Genomic DNA, 16255 nt, shown 5'->3' on the forward strand with positions numbered 1-16255 from the left:
AGATTTTTGCACTTTTCCAGTTTTAGTAAATCAAGCCCATAATGGTGTTTTGTAGCAGTCTTGTCGTTTTTTGTGAAAAGTAGACAACTCCTTTTCTTTTTAGAAATTAACCCCAAGGAATAGGAAAACCTGTGAAGCTTTCCCTACAAGTGAATTATAGTCCACCTCAAGAAATCAAAATGAAATAGATTTTTATTTATAGAAATGTAAAAATATCTTTACCACCCCTAGCAGAAATCTTCAATAACCTTTTGATCGCTGGGGGTAGTTTTAGGGTTGCCGTGGGTTACTGCACATAATACAGGCATTTTTAGAATTGTACTTAAGAAAAGTTTTTGACTTGCTAGTTAAAAAAAAAAATTGCATAAATAAATTAGTTGTATCTTAACATACTAAGTGATCTGTGCATGCCATAGTACACTATGTACACAGAGGACGACCCCACAGAGGTAATTATCTCTTTAGTATATACAATACAAAAAAGTTAAAATATTCTAAATATTTTTTTAAATTGTCCTTGGGTTGTGGCCTGTTTACTGGTCACGGGTTTCCTTCTTGTATGTGAAGCTCTTTCAAAGTCTCGAGTATTTGATTGACAGCTGGTCGCATCTTTGTGTTCACCTTCAGCGCTTGCACTTTCTCTTGCAACATACTTAACTGACTCTGCAGCTTGGCATTTTCTACAGCTAGCTTGGAGTTGGTGCAGTGCAATGCAGCATTCTCCATTAATAAGTGGTCCCTCTTCTGCAATGGAAATTATCAATATATCAGATGCATATGGCGATAAGTGAACAGATTGTAACAGAGAAATAAAAAAAAAATAAAAAAATGCACTGTATACACGGGTGTTCAACCAGGGCCAAACTCCAGTGTGCTTAAACCTGTTAGGAACCATTCACCTAAATGTGTCCTCAAAATAGGACAAAGCTATCTCTAAAGCCATACATTTCAGATATTTTCAATATATGTATATACAGTATATATATATATATATATATATATGTGTGTGTGATAGATAGATAGATAGATAATAATTTTTTTTTATAGGTTTTAGGCTGCAGAGGATGTTACAAATACATTTCAACTATTACTTACAAACACAGAGAAACCATGTTAGTTGCTTCTCAGGGTCTGAGGTTGCTGAGGCAATAAAACTGAGCCCCAGCTGAGTGAATAAAGTCTTTTTTTTATGGTAGACACAGATGTGCATTGTCCACAGTTTTGAAATCTCAGTGTACGCATGTAAACATTTGTAAGGTTTATATGGGTACAGTGTTAATGTAGCCTATTGGTTCCCATCCACCACCATGTAAATGTCAACTCTGAATGACCACCTGCATCCTAGCAGCCAAGCAGTAATAGTTAAGCACTATTTGTTATGTACTGTCTGTGGTGGCCAATAGGGCCCATGTACGCACTACGCAGCACAGCTTAAAGTAGAACTATAGACCAAACCCCTGTCAGATTTCTTTTTTTTCTTTTCTTTTAACCATCTGTGTACCATTGCGGAGATTTACCTTCATTTCCTGTCCCATAGCCAAACAGGAACTGAATCCCTGCAAAATAAGGGAATTCCTTGGGGACTCCCAGGTCACCGGAACTACTATCCCCGTTGGAGGAGTTCCCCTCTTACTTTGCTGGAGACAACCCAAAATTTGGGGTTTTCTTTTACTTATGCTTTCAATGATCATGGTATACAGAATGAATAAAGAGGATGAATCTCCCTAAGGGGGGCACAGGCAGCAATAAAAATTGAGAGGCGTTCTAATCCATCTCCACTCTATCCAAAGCTAAAAAAAAAAGTTTTGCATTTAGTTCTACTTTAATGCAGGTAAACCTTACCTGAATGTTACATGTGTACAGACAGCTAAAAATGCAAGGCAAGTTCCTGCATTTTTTATATTGTAAAATAGTTATGCCCTTTTTAGCCTGATTAGATTTCAGATTGGCTTTTGAGGTGAACACCCCAAATTACCCCCCCCCCCCCACCCATATGTTGGATTTAGTTATTCCTTCTACCTTTTCTATCTCTTTAAGCTGTCTTCGTAAGGCAATTGAAGTCCTGCAGTTTTCGTCACACTTGGGTTTGACATGAGCAGGGTCTTCTGGGGTACCATCTGTTTGACATGCTTTTTGGCTTAAGCCTCTTGTTTCATTGCTGTGCATGGGACTGCTGTGCCTAGATGTCCAGGTCTGTGTAGTATCCTTGTGCAAACCTGAATGCAGAGTACAATCAATCATAATTAAAGATCTACACTATGTAGTCTTAATGTATGGCTATGAAGATAATCTGCAGTGTATAAATATAGAGAATAATTACCTTCAGGTACATAGCCTTGCTTAGCTACAGCCCAAATCTGGTAAAAGGGGGGAAAAAAAAAAAAAAGAGGTGAGATGAGAAGAATAAATACAATGTAACAAACACCTGCTGCCTGTACATGTAAAGATCATTTCCCTGAAAGCATTGGAACTCCATTTTTTTATTTTTTTTTATTTGGCACATTCCTTCTCTAGTGGTATTGCACTGATGGTCCTCTCATATCTTGAGATAACTATTTTAGCTTGCTTACATTTTCCTTTTTGGAATGGCAGGGCCTTTATGCCTTTTTATTGCAGATGTTATCTGTCTGATCTGCAATAGTTGCAATTCACGCTATAACATCACTGTTTTATTACAAAGAAGAAAAGGTGCCGCTCACCAGCCCAGTGCATTAGTGTAGATAAATATGGCCTCAGCCAGCGTTGTTCCAGTCACGTCATGCTTCGCCCTGCTCATCGGGGCTTGGTCACAGATTTCTGAAACATGTCAGAGGGATGTGACTCTGGCTAAGGCCACATTTATCTACAAACCCGATTCCAAAAAAGTTGGGACACTGTACTAATTGTGAATAAAAACAGAATGCAATGATGTGGAAGTTTCAAATTTCAATATTTTATTCAGAATACAATATAAATGACATATCAAATGTTTAAACTGAGAAAATGTATAATTTTAAGGGGAAAATAAGTTGATTTTAAATTTCATGGCATCAACACATCTCCAAAAAGTTGGGACAAGACCATGTTTACCACTGTGGGGAATCCCCTCTTCTTTTTGTAACAGTCTGCAAACGTCTGGGGACTGAGGAGACCTAGTTGCTCAAGTTTAGGAATAGGAATGTTGTCCCATTCTTGTCTAATACAGACTTCTAGTTGCTCAACTGTCTTAGGTCTTCTTTGTCGCATCTTCCTCTTTATGATGCGCCAAATGTTTTCTATGGGTGAAAGATCTGGACTGCAGGCTGGCCATTTCAGTACCCGGATCCTTTTTCTATGCAGCCATGATGTTGTAATTGATGCAGTATGTTGTCTGGCATTGTCATGTTGGAAAATGCAAGGTCTTCCCTGAAAGAGACGACGTCTGGATGGGAGCATATGTTGTTCTAGAACTTGGATATACTTTTCAGCATTGATGGTGCCTTTCCAGATGTGTAAGCTGCCCATGCCACACGCATTCATGCAACCCCATACCATCAGAGATGCAGGCTTCTGAACTGAGCGCTGATAACAACTTGGGTTGTCCTTGTCCTCTTTAGTCCGGATGACATGGCGTCCAAGTTTTCCAAAAATAACTTCAAATTTTGATTAGTCTGACCACAGAACAGTTTTCCACTTTGCCACAGTCCATTTTAAATCATGGGCATCCAGTATGGTTTTCCGGCCTTGACCCTTACGCACAGAGATTGTTCCAGATTCTCTGAATCTTTGGATGATATTATGCATTATAGATGATGATAACTTCAAACTCTTTGCAACTTTTCTCTGAGAAACTCCTTTCTGATATTGCTCCACTATTTTTCGCCACAGCATTGGGGGAATTGGTGATCCTCTGCCCATCTTTGCTTCTGAGAGACACTGCCACTCTGAGAGGCTCTTTTTATACCCAATCATGTTGCCAATTGACCTAATAAGTTGCAAATTGGTCCTCCAGCTGTTCCTTATATGTACATTTTACTTTTCCGGCCTCTTATTGCTACCTGTCCCAACTTTTTTGGAATGTGTAGCTCTCATGAAATCCAAAATGAGCCAATATTTGACATGACATTTCAAAATGTCTCACTTTCAACATTTGATATGTTATTTATATTATATTGTGAATAATATACAAGTTTATGATATTTGTAAATTAGTCCACTCCTGTTTTATTCACAATTTGTACAGTGTCCCAACGTTTTTAGAATTGGGTTTGTAAATACTAATGCACTGGGTTGGTGAGTGGCACCTTTTCTTTTCTTTGATAATGCTCTTACAACTCTGAATGGTGCACTGACGCCAGCTACCTTCACTGCAACCGGTGGGTAGATCTGTCTCAGCTTAGAGTGGCACTGCAAGTTTCATTTGGATCATTTGGATCACCAATCTACTGCTGAGAGTTAACTACCCCAACCCCCCCCCCCCCCCATCTTCCTTTTTGTTTTGTTTCTTTAATAAAAGTACTCTGCCCTTTATCATGATTAAAGCAGTAGTAAACAGCTGAAAAAAAAAAAAACCTGCAAGGCAATAGCATAATGTGCTTGTATGTATCGCATACAAGCACATTATGAAATATTTACCTTAGAACGAAGCCCCCGCAGCAGCGACCGGTCACCACTGAGGGAGCGGACCTGTTCCCTCTGTTTCTGCAGGTTTCATGGGCTCTGGCCGGAGCCTCAATGATGTCACTCCTACGCTCGGGAGCCCTCCGTTCCGGCAAGGAGCTCTGAAGTTCCGGACCTTCAGAGCACATGCACCGTTGATGTCAGCGGCTGCATATCTCCTAAACTATGCAGGTTTAAGAGGTATTCATTTTACCTACAGGTAAGCCTTATTATAGGCTTACCTGTAGGTAAAAATCACCAAGTGGGGTATACTACCTCTTCCTTTTAACAGTAACCTCTATTCTGAAACCACCCTGTCATTACACACCTATCTTTCATTATGTCTTGAAGTATCGGTTTAACTATGCCTCATTTAAGACTGGCCTATGAGATAATGGGTTGTGTGACTGGGAATAGTGTTGCACTCCCAGACTTCATTTTTTTTTTCTTTATATCCCATCTTGTCATCCAACACACTATCTGTTTTTCACGTGTCCTATGGTATTTCTCTTCTGGACTATGAGTCGATACGGTACAGTCCTATTGACTCCATTGATGTTCTTTCGCCTGTACTGGTTTCTTCTTTCCTATATTTTCTACAAACATTTCAATAAACATTATTACCAGAAAGCATTGTCAATTCATGTCATGAAATAAGTGGTTTGATCAATAAAGAGCTATTGTCATTAAAATGAAAATGACGACAGGTTCTGTCAGTTTTGACCAAATTTTTTTCATCCTTTGTGCAGTATTTGCTTTTGATTGAAAGATTATTGGAAGCAACTGTATCTACAATCAACTGATCGTTCATGAATATAAGGGTCACGGAATCCTCCTTCAGACATGTTGCCTGATGTAGTATAGCTAAAGGAAGAAAGATGTTGGCTGCTTTTGACAATGAGAAATTGTTGGGTTGTTTTCATTTTAGGTTAGAAAATTTAAAGCAGAACTATTTTTTTTGTGCATAGTTTCTTTGGTCTAAGTTGGGCCACTATGTATACATAGTGTTTACCTGTGGAAGCTGGAATTCACTGTAGTAGCTGCTGCTACTCAAGTGATCCTTTCTGTCTTCTGGGCTCCGTGGCAAATGGCTGCTCTATTGCCTACTAAATACAGGAGGTCACTCACTCGGCCCAAGCGCAATTCAGAGAACACCTTGTATTTTATTTTCTCAGTGAATACAAGGCATTCTCTGGATGAGGTAGAGATTGTGATGTTAACTTCTCCACTTAATCCAAGAGAATGCTTTGCATTCACTGAAAAAAATGCAAGGCATTCTCTGAATGGAACCCATGCCTTGTTCACTATGAAGAAGGGCAGCCATACAGCATGAAAGCCAGAAGGCAATGAGGCACACTGTAATCGTGGCTGCTAATTCAGTGATTCTGTGCTTCCACAGGGATCAGCCAGGTATGGAATACTTCAGCCTTGTACACACGATCAGATTATGGGACTCATTTTCTTTATTTTTTTTGTTGCATGCTAGTCTCATATGGAAAGTGAAGAGGTTAATTTCATACGAAAATTCTCGTATGACAGAATTCAACTTCAGAAGTGATGTCATGTGTTGAATTGTTTTCTATGTGTTCTTTAGTTTCTGAGCATGCCTAGTCTTGCTCTTATGATTTTTTTCGGACGAAAACTGTACTAATTAAACAAAAATCGGATGTTGTGTTCATGTACGATAAAAATTTTATAGCCTGCACATCGAGTTTTTGTCGTATGAAAATTCGTTATCGGCTGTTGAAAGCACCATACTAGCGATCCGAAAATTGGCAGATCGTTCGGACGAAATTTTACTTCCGATTTTTTTCTTATCGTGTGTACGGGCCTTTTACTATGGACCAAGCTGGACCAATGTGCAGTAACTATGCAAAAATATAATGCCTAGAATTCCGCTTTAAAGAAGGAATATAACGGGTTGCTATAAGTGACACAGACACAATAGAAAAGATACACTTGTAGCAGCAAATCAGATAATTCCTTTCATTTCCTAACCTATGCTAGAAAAAGACGTCATTGCTCTTTGCCCTGCTATATTAGTATATGTTTGCTTTGACAACAAATTGGGCGGTCACTTCACCAGAAATCAAATATCAAACCACAGACTTCATCACTTCCTGCCTCCTTGTGACATTGAGGTTAAGCAAAACAAATAGAGAAATTCCCGATTACCAGCACAGAGAAGGACTAGGTTCATTATGTACACCCTGCATAGGAAAACTGCCCTAGCATGTTCTTGCTGCCTTAGATAATTCTTTGCACACTTAGCTTAGATGTGACCGGGGTAAAGCATGTTGGTTCTTACATTGAGGCTGATATGTTAAAACTTTAATTCTAGACCAATCTGTCCAAGCTAAATAATTTGTAGGGTTAATTTAAAACAACATTTTTACTTAATATTCTCAGCCACACTTGTGATTCACATAGATCTGCTATGCTGCACAGGCCGCTAGACGATCCCTATACTTGCTTCCTGCCAACTGCACAGAGACCTCTCTACCTTTTCCAATCAGAGAATGCCTTGCATTCACTGAGAAAGATGCAAGGCATTCTGTGAAGTAAGCAGGTGACCCATGGTTACTATGCAGCATGCAGCCTCTCTGCATGGTACCAAGTGATTTTTTCCCCTTCCACAGTTATGAATTTCTTTCAAATCCTCAAGTTAAAGAGTTAAAGTAGCATTATATGTGGGTGAAGAAAATGTAAATAATAAGCATGAATTGCCATATAAAAAGTCCATATATAGCACATAAAGTCCAAAGGAATTAGTAAATAACACCAAAAGCTCCCAAAGGAACAATCGCATACAGATGAAGATGTAATTGGAAATCACAGAGGAGAGAAGTACACCCGATGTGATTGAGATGTCTCCTTACCGGATCCTAGTAACCACTAAATTATAAGTGGCTAAAAGCATTGGTATGGCCAGGGTAAACCTTAAATCCAGAACTGGAACCCTCGGTAGAAACGGACCACTCCAATCAAATAATTGGGTAGCAGTTCTTCAATTGTAATCCCCCTCCAGTGTGCATAGGAAATAAGCAGAAATACTCCCATAGATGACATCTTCCGGGGGTTGCCCCAGGACCAACCCCTGGAAGACGTCATCTATGACGAAACATGTAGGGCACGGTTTCCTGATGGCAATCGACATCACGCCTCTCAGCGCATAACGGTGGTATACCCGCCCCGTCTCTGCCCAGAAGCCGGGAGTCTCTGGATAAAGACTTTGCAGGAACACCGCAGTAAGTCCTTTTCACTGACATTTTATACGCTGGTTTTTGAACGGACAAGAAGGGAGTGGTTTACCTTTTTTTAACAATTAAAGCCTATACGTTTAATGCACTATGGGAGTATTTCTGCTTATTTCTTATGCACACTGAGGGGGATTACAATTGAAGAACTGCTACCCAATTATTTGATTGAGTGGTCCATTTCCACTGAGGGTTCCAGCTCTGGATTTAAGGTTAAGCCCTGGATTACCTGAGAGCCATACCAATGCTGTTAGCCACTGGTTACTAGGATCTGGTAAGGAGACATCTCAATCACATTGGGTGTACTTTCCTCCTCTGCAATTTCCAATTACACCTTCATCTGTGTGCGATTCTTCCTTTAGGAGCTTTTGGTGTTATATACTAATTCCTTTGGACTTTATGTGCTATATATGGACTTTTTATATGGCTATTCATGCTTATTATTTACATTTTTTGGACTCTCTGTGATTAGTGCTGCACTATTTTGTGTAGATTTGTTTTTTGGATATTAGTACTACTGTTCCAAGGGCTAGCAGCTTTCCTCCCTAGCACAGTGTTAATTATGTTTTATTATTATATGTGGGTGACTAGTGGTGTTGCAGGTCCTTTTTATTCTCCGATATGTGATTTAGTAATTGATATGGCAATTCTAAAATAACTTTATCAACATGTATAAGCCAAACTTTTGGAGAGAGTAGAGAAGTGCTGAAACCCCCCATCTTAGACAGTTGTCACTGAAAAATTTGTCCCTACTGGGTGATTGACACTCCCCTCTTGCTTTGCTGATAACTCTAACATTTTTGGATTTTATGTCACTTTCTGTCTTGGTGACCAGGGCTGTCAGGACAAGAAGATGGGTGAATCTGCTCAGTAGGGACATAGTGATAACAAATGAACAGGGGGTCTAACCTTTCCTCACTCTATCCTAAGCTAAGAAGAACAATGTTTTGCCCTTACACCCACTTTAATACTAAGAGAGGGCCACCATTAACTGAAGGTGGAAGGTTGGTCACTTACACAGCTGGGGCACAGAGGAGATTCCTTCAGTCGTATTTCCACCAACGTTTGTAGGAAAGGAACTCCAAGCTTGGAGCAAACCTGGCTGGCTTTCATAAAGTATGATGTCATCTCCTGAGGGTTTACCGGTCCTTCCCTATGCAGAAGGTGTGAGAGCGTTATGGAATACCTCCTTACCCATTATTCATCCACCATATATCCACACATTCTGGTTTCTGATTTCATACACTATATTGTCAAAAGTATTGGGACTCCTGCCTTTACACGTACATGAACTTTAAGGACATCCCAGTCTTAAGCCCCGTACACACGCAACGAATTTCCACCGACCGGTCGTCCGTCTTTTGTCCAGAGTGGTGTCGTGTCTGTTGGTTGGAATGTGCTCTAGACTGCACACGAATTTTCCCGCACGACAGAATTCTACTTCAGAAGTGATGTCATGTGTTGGATTGCTTTGTATGTGTTCTTTCATCTCTGAGCATGCCTAGTCTTGTTCATAAGATTTTTCCCCATCTAAATCTGTACTAATTAGACGAAAAATCGGACGTGTTTTGATGGTCGACAAAAATTATATAGCCTGCACACCAGGATTTTTTCGGCCGAAAAGTCAGAGTCGGTTGTCGGAAGCGCCATACTAACAAGCCGAAAATCGGCAGATCGGTCGTCGGACGAAATTTCCTGGCCGAATTTCTTCTTGTGTGTACAGGGCTTTAGTCCATAGGGTTCAATATTGAGTTGGCCCACCCTTTCAGACACTGATGTTGAACAAGAAGGCCTGGCTCGCAGTCTCCACTCTAATTTATCCCAAAGGGGTTCTATCTGGTTGAGGTCAGGACTCTGTGCAGGCCAGACAAGTTCCTCCACCCCAAACTCACTCATCCTTTGTCTATTTTGGACCTTGCTGTCAAGGTTTTACCTTGCCTTCCTGTTGGCAGCCATCTTGGACATGTGCAGACTGCTGTCTTTTATAAACTCTCTTTGCATCATCACTTGCCTGCTGCCTGGGCGTCGCTCCGAGATGATATTGCACACCTAACTATATATATCACCTGTTGGCTTGTAATCCTTTGCCCTTGTGTTTGTGCTCCAAGGTGTATCACTACTAGCGGTCTTCTGTTCTTCGTCTTCCTCCGTGTATGACCTGGCTTGGCTGATGACCTTCCTGGCTCTCAATTCCGCATCGGCAGACGACCCGGCATCGGCAGAGTACCTGCCTCTGGACTTGACCCCAGCTTTGATGACTACCCGCTCTGGACTTGACCCCAGCTTGACCCCAGCTGGTCCTGATTTTGCTCCTCACTCTTGCTGTGCATTTATTGTTGTGCAATTGGACGCCTGCTGCCACCCAAGCTTTCAAGGCCCTCAAGTCTGCTTTCACTTCGGCTCCCATTCTGTCTCATCCCAATACTGGTTTGCCCTTTGTCCTAGAGATGGATGCATCTGAGACGGACTCTTGCTGTGCGTTTATTGTTGTTGCTTTAATAAACTGCTTCATTTTACTTGCATCTTCGTGTGGTCTGGTTTCCTGGCCCCCTGACACTTGCTTTGTGCACTGGTCCAAATCAATTGGTGGGGGGGGGATTATGGTGTGGGGTTGTTTTTCAGGGGTTGGGCTGGCCCCTTAGTTCCAGTGAAGGGAAGTCTAAAGGTGTCAGCATACCAAGACATTTTGGACAATTTCATGCTCCTAACTTTGTGGGGACATTTTGGGGATGGCCGCTTCTTGTTCCAACATGACTGCGCATCAGTGCACAAAGCAAGGTCTATAAAGACATGGATGAGTGAGTTTAGGGTGGAGGAACTTGACTGGCCTGAACCGAGTCCTGACCTCAACCCGATAGAACACCTTTGGGATGATCCAGAGCTGAGACTGTGAGCCAGGCCTTCTCGTCCAAATGGCCAAAAATTCCCATAGACACACTCCTAAACCATATGGACAGCCTTCCCAGAAGAGCTGAAGCTGTTATAGCGGCAAAGCGTGGGCCAAACCAATATTGAACTCTACGGACTAAGACTGGGATACCATTAAAATGATGTGCCTGTAAAGGCAGGCGTTCCAATACTTTTGACAATATAGGGTATGTTGCAGAGTTCTAATCAAAAGATCATCACAGCTAACTCACTATTAGTACATACATTTAAAAAAAATGATACAAGTCTTTGCAGATGTTACACTCCTAAATCAGCTATGTCTTCTGAGATTTCCATTTACGTCGCAGTCAAAATACCATATACTAGCCTACCAGGCGCTCAAGTCTAAGGCCACTTGATTCCCTCCTTTTATCATGCTGCTACCTACTAGAGTAAAGAGGAGGGTAGTGCAGCAACATACATGGTGTCCTTGAACCCCCAGCCTAAATTCTGGGTTCTCAAACTCACTTCTACCAACCATTCTCACCACTTTTTTAGGCTGGATTGACACTAGCTGTGGCTGTGGTTCACAGCAGAGGGTCTGATGCGTCCCTGTTCCCCCCTTTTTGGTGGGAATCAGGTCTGAATTTGTGCCTGAATTCGGACCTGAAACTGAGCCAAAGACGCACAGGAACCTTTTGCAGTGTGGACCGCGGCCACCCCAGAGGTGTGTGAACCGGCTCCATTGAGAGCCGGTCACACTCTCCTGTAATGTGAATTGGATACCTGCAATTGAAAACCTACATCCAATTTGCATAAGTGTGAACCCAGCCTTAAACTCTGTCCCTGTTCTCCTTGCTATTCTAATCTACAACCATGCCTCTCCCAACCCACCACCCACAATTTATTTACTGTGGGTCTTAACAGTCTTCACCTCTACCTTTCCTGTAGAAAACACCCCTTTATACCTGGCGTCTGTAAGAACGTGTCCATTAACAACCTTCCTCCATTGCTCATTGGGCCCAACGTGCTATTTAGCCTAAGTGTCCACTCCTCCTAATCTCAACTCTTAGTATAAGACCACCATCCCCTGCCAAAAACCCCAAAGAGCCCTCAAAATCACCAGCAAACTTAGGAGCATCTGACTAGCTCTGCTCTATCTTATACTTTTTGCTTGTTAAGCTCTTAACCAGATCACAATATCATGTAGATTAACTGTTGATAGACATACTGACTATGATTGATGTTTATTTCATCTTATGATGTCTAAAGATATGCATTATTTACTGTGAAAAAAAACAAAGCGATGGAAATAAAAAATTTAATTTCTATACTGTATATATGCGCATATTTATATTTATATATATATATATATATATATATATATATATATATATATACAGTGGGTACGGAAAGTATTCAGACCCCCTTAAATTTTTCACTCTGTTATATTGCAGCCATTTGCTAAAATCATTTAAGTTCATTCTTCTTCCTCATGAATGTACACATAGCACCCCATACTGACAGAAAAACACAGAATTGTTGACATTGTTGCAGATTTATTAAAAAAGAAAAACTGAAATATCACATGGTCCTAAGTATTCAGACCCTTTGCTGTGACACTCATATATTTAACTCAGGTGCTTTCCATTTCTTCTGATCATCCTTGAGATGGTTCTACACCTTCATTTGAGTCCAGCTGTGTTTGATTATACTGATTGGACTTGATTAGGAAAGCCACACACCTGTCTATATAAGACCTTCCAGATCACAATGCATGTCAGAGCAAATGAGAATCATGAGGTCAAAGGAACTGCCTGAAGAGCTCAGAGACAGAATTGTGGCAAGGCACAGATCTGGCCAAGGTTACAAAAAGATTTCTGCTGCACTTAAGGTTCCTAAGAGCACAGTGGCCTCCATAATCCTCAAATGGAAGACGTTTGGGACGACCAGAACCCTTCCTAGAGCTGGCCGTCCGGCCAAACTGAGCTATCGGGGGAGAAGAGCCTTGGTGAGAGAGGTAAAGAAGAACCCAAAGATCACTGTGGCTGAGCTCCAGAGATGCAGTCAGGAGATGGGAGAAAGTTGTAGAAAGTCAACCATCACTGCAGCCCTCCACCAGTCGGGGCTTTATGGCAGAGTGGCCCGACGGAAGCCTCTCCTCAGTGTAAGACACATGAAAGCCCGCATGGAGTTTGCTAAAAAAAACACCTGAAGGACTCCAAGATGGTAAGAAATAAGATTCTCTGGTCTGATGAGACCAAAATAGAACTTTTTGGCCTTAATTCTAAGCGGTATGTGTGGAGAAAACCAGGCACTGCTCATCACCTGTCCAATACAGTCCCAACAGTGAAGCATGGTGGTGGCAGCATCATGCTGTGGGGGTGTTTTTCAGCTGCAGGGACAGGACGACTGGTTGCAATCGAGGGAAAGATGAATGCGGCCAAGTACAGGGATATCCTGGACAAAAACCTTCTCCAGAGTGCTCTGGACCTCAGACTGGGCCGAAGGTTTACCTTCCAACAAGACAATGACCCTAAGCACACAGCTAAAATAACGAAGGAGTGGCTTCACAACAACTTCGTGACTGTTCTTGAATGGCCCAGCCAGAGCCCTGACTTAAACCCAATTGAGCATCTCTGGAGAGACCTAAAAATGGCTGTCCACCAACGTTTACCATCCAACCTGACAGAACTGGAGAGGATCTGCAAGGAGGAATGGCAGAGGATCCCCAAATCCAGGTGTGAAAGACTTGTTGCATCTTTCCCAAAAAGACTCCTGGCTGTATTAGATCAAAAGGGGGCTTCTACTAAATACTGAGCAAAGGGTCTGAATACTTAGGACCATGTGATATTTCAGTTTTTCTTTTTTAATAAATCTGCAACAATGTCAACAATTCTGTGTTTTTCTGTCAGTATGGGGTGCTATGTGTACATTCATGAGGAAGAAGAATGAACTTAAATGATTTTAGCAAATGGCTGCAATATAACAAAGAGTGAAAAATCGAAGGGGGTCTGAATACTTTCCGTACCCACTGTATATGTATATATATATATATATATATATATATATATATATATATATATATATATATATATGATGCAGGCTAGTTTCTTGGCTGCTTGTCCATTCTAAAAAATGCATCATACTTACAGATCCTTTTCTAGGATGTGACAGGAGAATGGAAGACTGGAAACAACCTTCTCAAAGTCTTCCCGGGAGACAAATCCTCTCTGATCAGGATCATAAAACCGAAAAACAGACTGCAAAGAAATAGGATAATCGTAAAGAACCTTGCTAAAGGGAAAAAACAAATAAACACAAACACGCTATATGGCCAAAGGTTTATGAACACTTAACCACCATCACAGCTATAGGAGTTTGCTGGACATTTTATTCCAAAACCATAAAGCTGGCCCCCCGCTGCAGCTATAACAGCCTCTACTCTTCTTGAAGAGCTTTCCAAGAGATTTTGGAGTGAGTATGTGGAAAATTGTACTCATTCTGGAGCTGGAGCCCTTGAAACCCGGAAGGAAGACTGGGTCAAGATTGAAGCCCTATCAGCAGTGACAACGTGCCGCTGGAGGGGTTTGTTTTAAGGTGATATGTACAAAGAATCCTCTGATGGGATTTTTTAGGGCATAAATATCAAATACGGTACTTTAAAAATAATATACTTTATACATGTACAAACAGAAAAAACATATAATTGCATAAAAGCACTACATGCCAGTAGTGGATGTACAGGAATAACCGTATGCAGACTGTCAGTGATTCTTATAACAGAAAGAAACCCAACGCGTTTCAAAAATGTAAAGTTTCTTCAGGTGTAGGTAGTTATACTGCAAAGCTCTTCTATAGATACAGAAAGAGTGTAAATAGACAACATATATGTATTACAGTATACAGTAAGAGCATTTATGTAGTTCATGATATACTAACCCTGTATGCATGACCATATCATTTGAAAAACTGCATCACTTGAAAGCGCAAACATTGCCTGCTGTTGCACAGTACTGCCAATCCAACCGTTGAAGGTACAAAACCCGTGGCACACTCCAACCACATGGGGGTAAAAGGGAACTCCACGTGATAATGGTGGTAACTTCAAAAGCCCAATATACCCGTTTAATGCCTACCTGAAAGAAACCATCAGTCCCAGATGTCATGAAATATTATGAAACCCAGACAGGGTGAAGATATAAAAACATAAGATTGCCCCCAGCTGAAGATCTTACAGCTGGATGGTTCTGCTACCCATTTACAAAGCAAAAAAATCAGACTATTTTGGGTGGCCCTTCAAAATTCATCCTCTTCTCTCTTCATAGATTGTCACAACCAGACCGGGAGTAATTACATCTCTGACCGGCTCTGACATCATGGAGGGATTGCTCTAATGACTAAAATACCTTGTAAGCTCATAGTGATTTAAATCATCCATAGACAAGAATGAACCTTGAAGGGCCACCTGTCTGATTGTTTTGCTTTGTAGATGTGTATCAGAACCTTCCAGCTGTAAGATCTTCAGCTGGGGGCAATCTTATGTTTATAGATCTTCACCCTGTCTGGGTTTCATAATATTTCATGACATCTGGGACTGAAGGTTTCATTCAGGTAGGCATTAAATGGGTAATGGAACCATTACAACTTGGGACACTTATAGATCTCCAAGCATACAAAATTATGGTTTACCCTCCCCTTTACTACTGGCAGATTGGGCTTATGAAGTTACCACCATTATAACGTGGAGTTCCCTTTACCCCCTTTTGGGTGGAGCAGGCACGGGTTTTGGCGCCTTCAGCGGTTGGATTGGCGGTACTGTGCAACAGCAGGCAACTTTTGTGCTTTTAAATGATGCGGTTTTTCAAATGATATGGTCGTGCTTACAGGGTTAGTATATCATGAACTACTTACATGCTCTTACTGTCAGAGATGTATAGTAACTAAGTAGAACTACTTCACTACTGTACTTAAGTACCGAAAGGCGGTATCTGTACTTTCCTAGAGTAGAATTTTTTTCTCCTACTTCCACTTTTACTTCACTACATTTTTTTGATGATTTCAATACTTCTACTCCAATATTTTTTTGTGTGCTGCATAGTTACTCGTTACTATTCTAAAAATGACCACTGCCAGAACAGTAGATGGCAGGTTTCATGAAGCTCAAAAAAATGTGTATAATGTCATGTGTACTTTTGACTTTTAACTTCTTTTGACTTCTTTCTTTAATAACTTTAACTTTAATAAACTTTTGACTTCTTTCTTTAATAACTACATAACACAGTACTTGTACTTTTACTTTCAGTACTTGAGTAGCAATTTTTTTTAAAAAACTACTGGTACTTTTACTTTTAGTACTTGAGTAGCAACATTTTAAAAAAAACTACTTGCAATACTTAAGTACAAAAAATGTTGAATACTTTAGTACTTCTACTCAAGTCACTTTTTGATCAAGCACTTGTACTTTTACACAAGTATGAGTTTCGAGTACTTTATACAACTCTGTTTACTGTA

The 16255-nt window shown here is 40.8% G+C and overlaps 1 protein-coding gene across 1 annotated transcript in view; it reads right to left on the bottom strand.

Moving 5' to 3' along the window:
- Positions 1–332: 332 nt before the first annotated feature.
- The window catches only part of RASGRP4 (RAS guanyl releasing protein 4), a 96399-nt gene continuing 80476 nt past the window's right edge, over positions 333–16255 (bottom strand). Inside the window, exons 12-16 of the mRNA XM_082262918.1 lie at positions 13895–14004; positions 8891–9026; positions 2321–2357; positions 2020–2216; positions 333–744 (exon numbers count right to left, since the gene is read on the bottom strand). Of these exons, the coding sequence (XP_082119044.1) occupies positions 541–744; positions 2020–2216; positions 2321–2357; positions 8891–9026; positions 13895–14004 (684 nt within the window). The 3' untranslated portion in view covers positions 333–540. The remainder of the gene's footprint in view (positions 745–2019; positions 2217–2320; positions 2358–8890; positions 9027–13894; positions 14005–16255) is intronic.

Source organism: Pelophylax lessonae, assembly GCF_965119305.1.
Source record: "Pelophylax lessonae genome assembly, chromosome: 7".
NCBI lineage: Eukaryota > Metazoa > Chordata > Amphibia > Anura > Ranidae > Pelophylax > Pelophylax lessonae.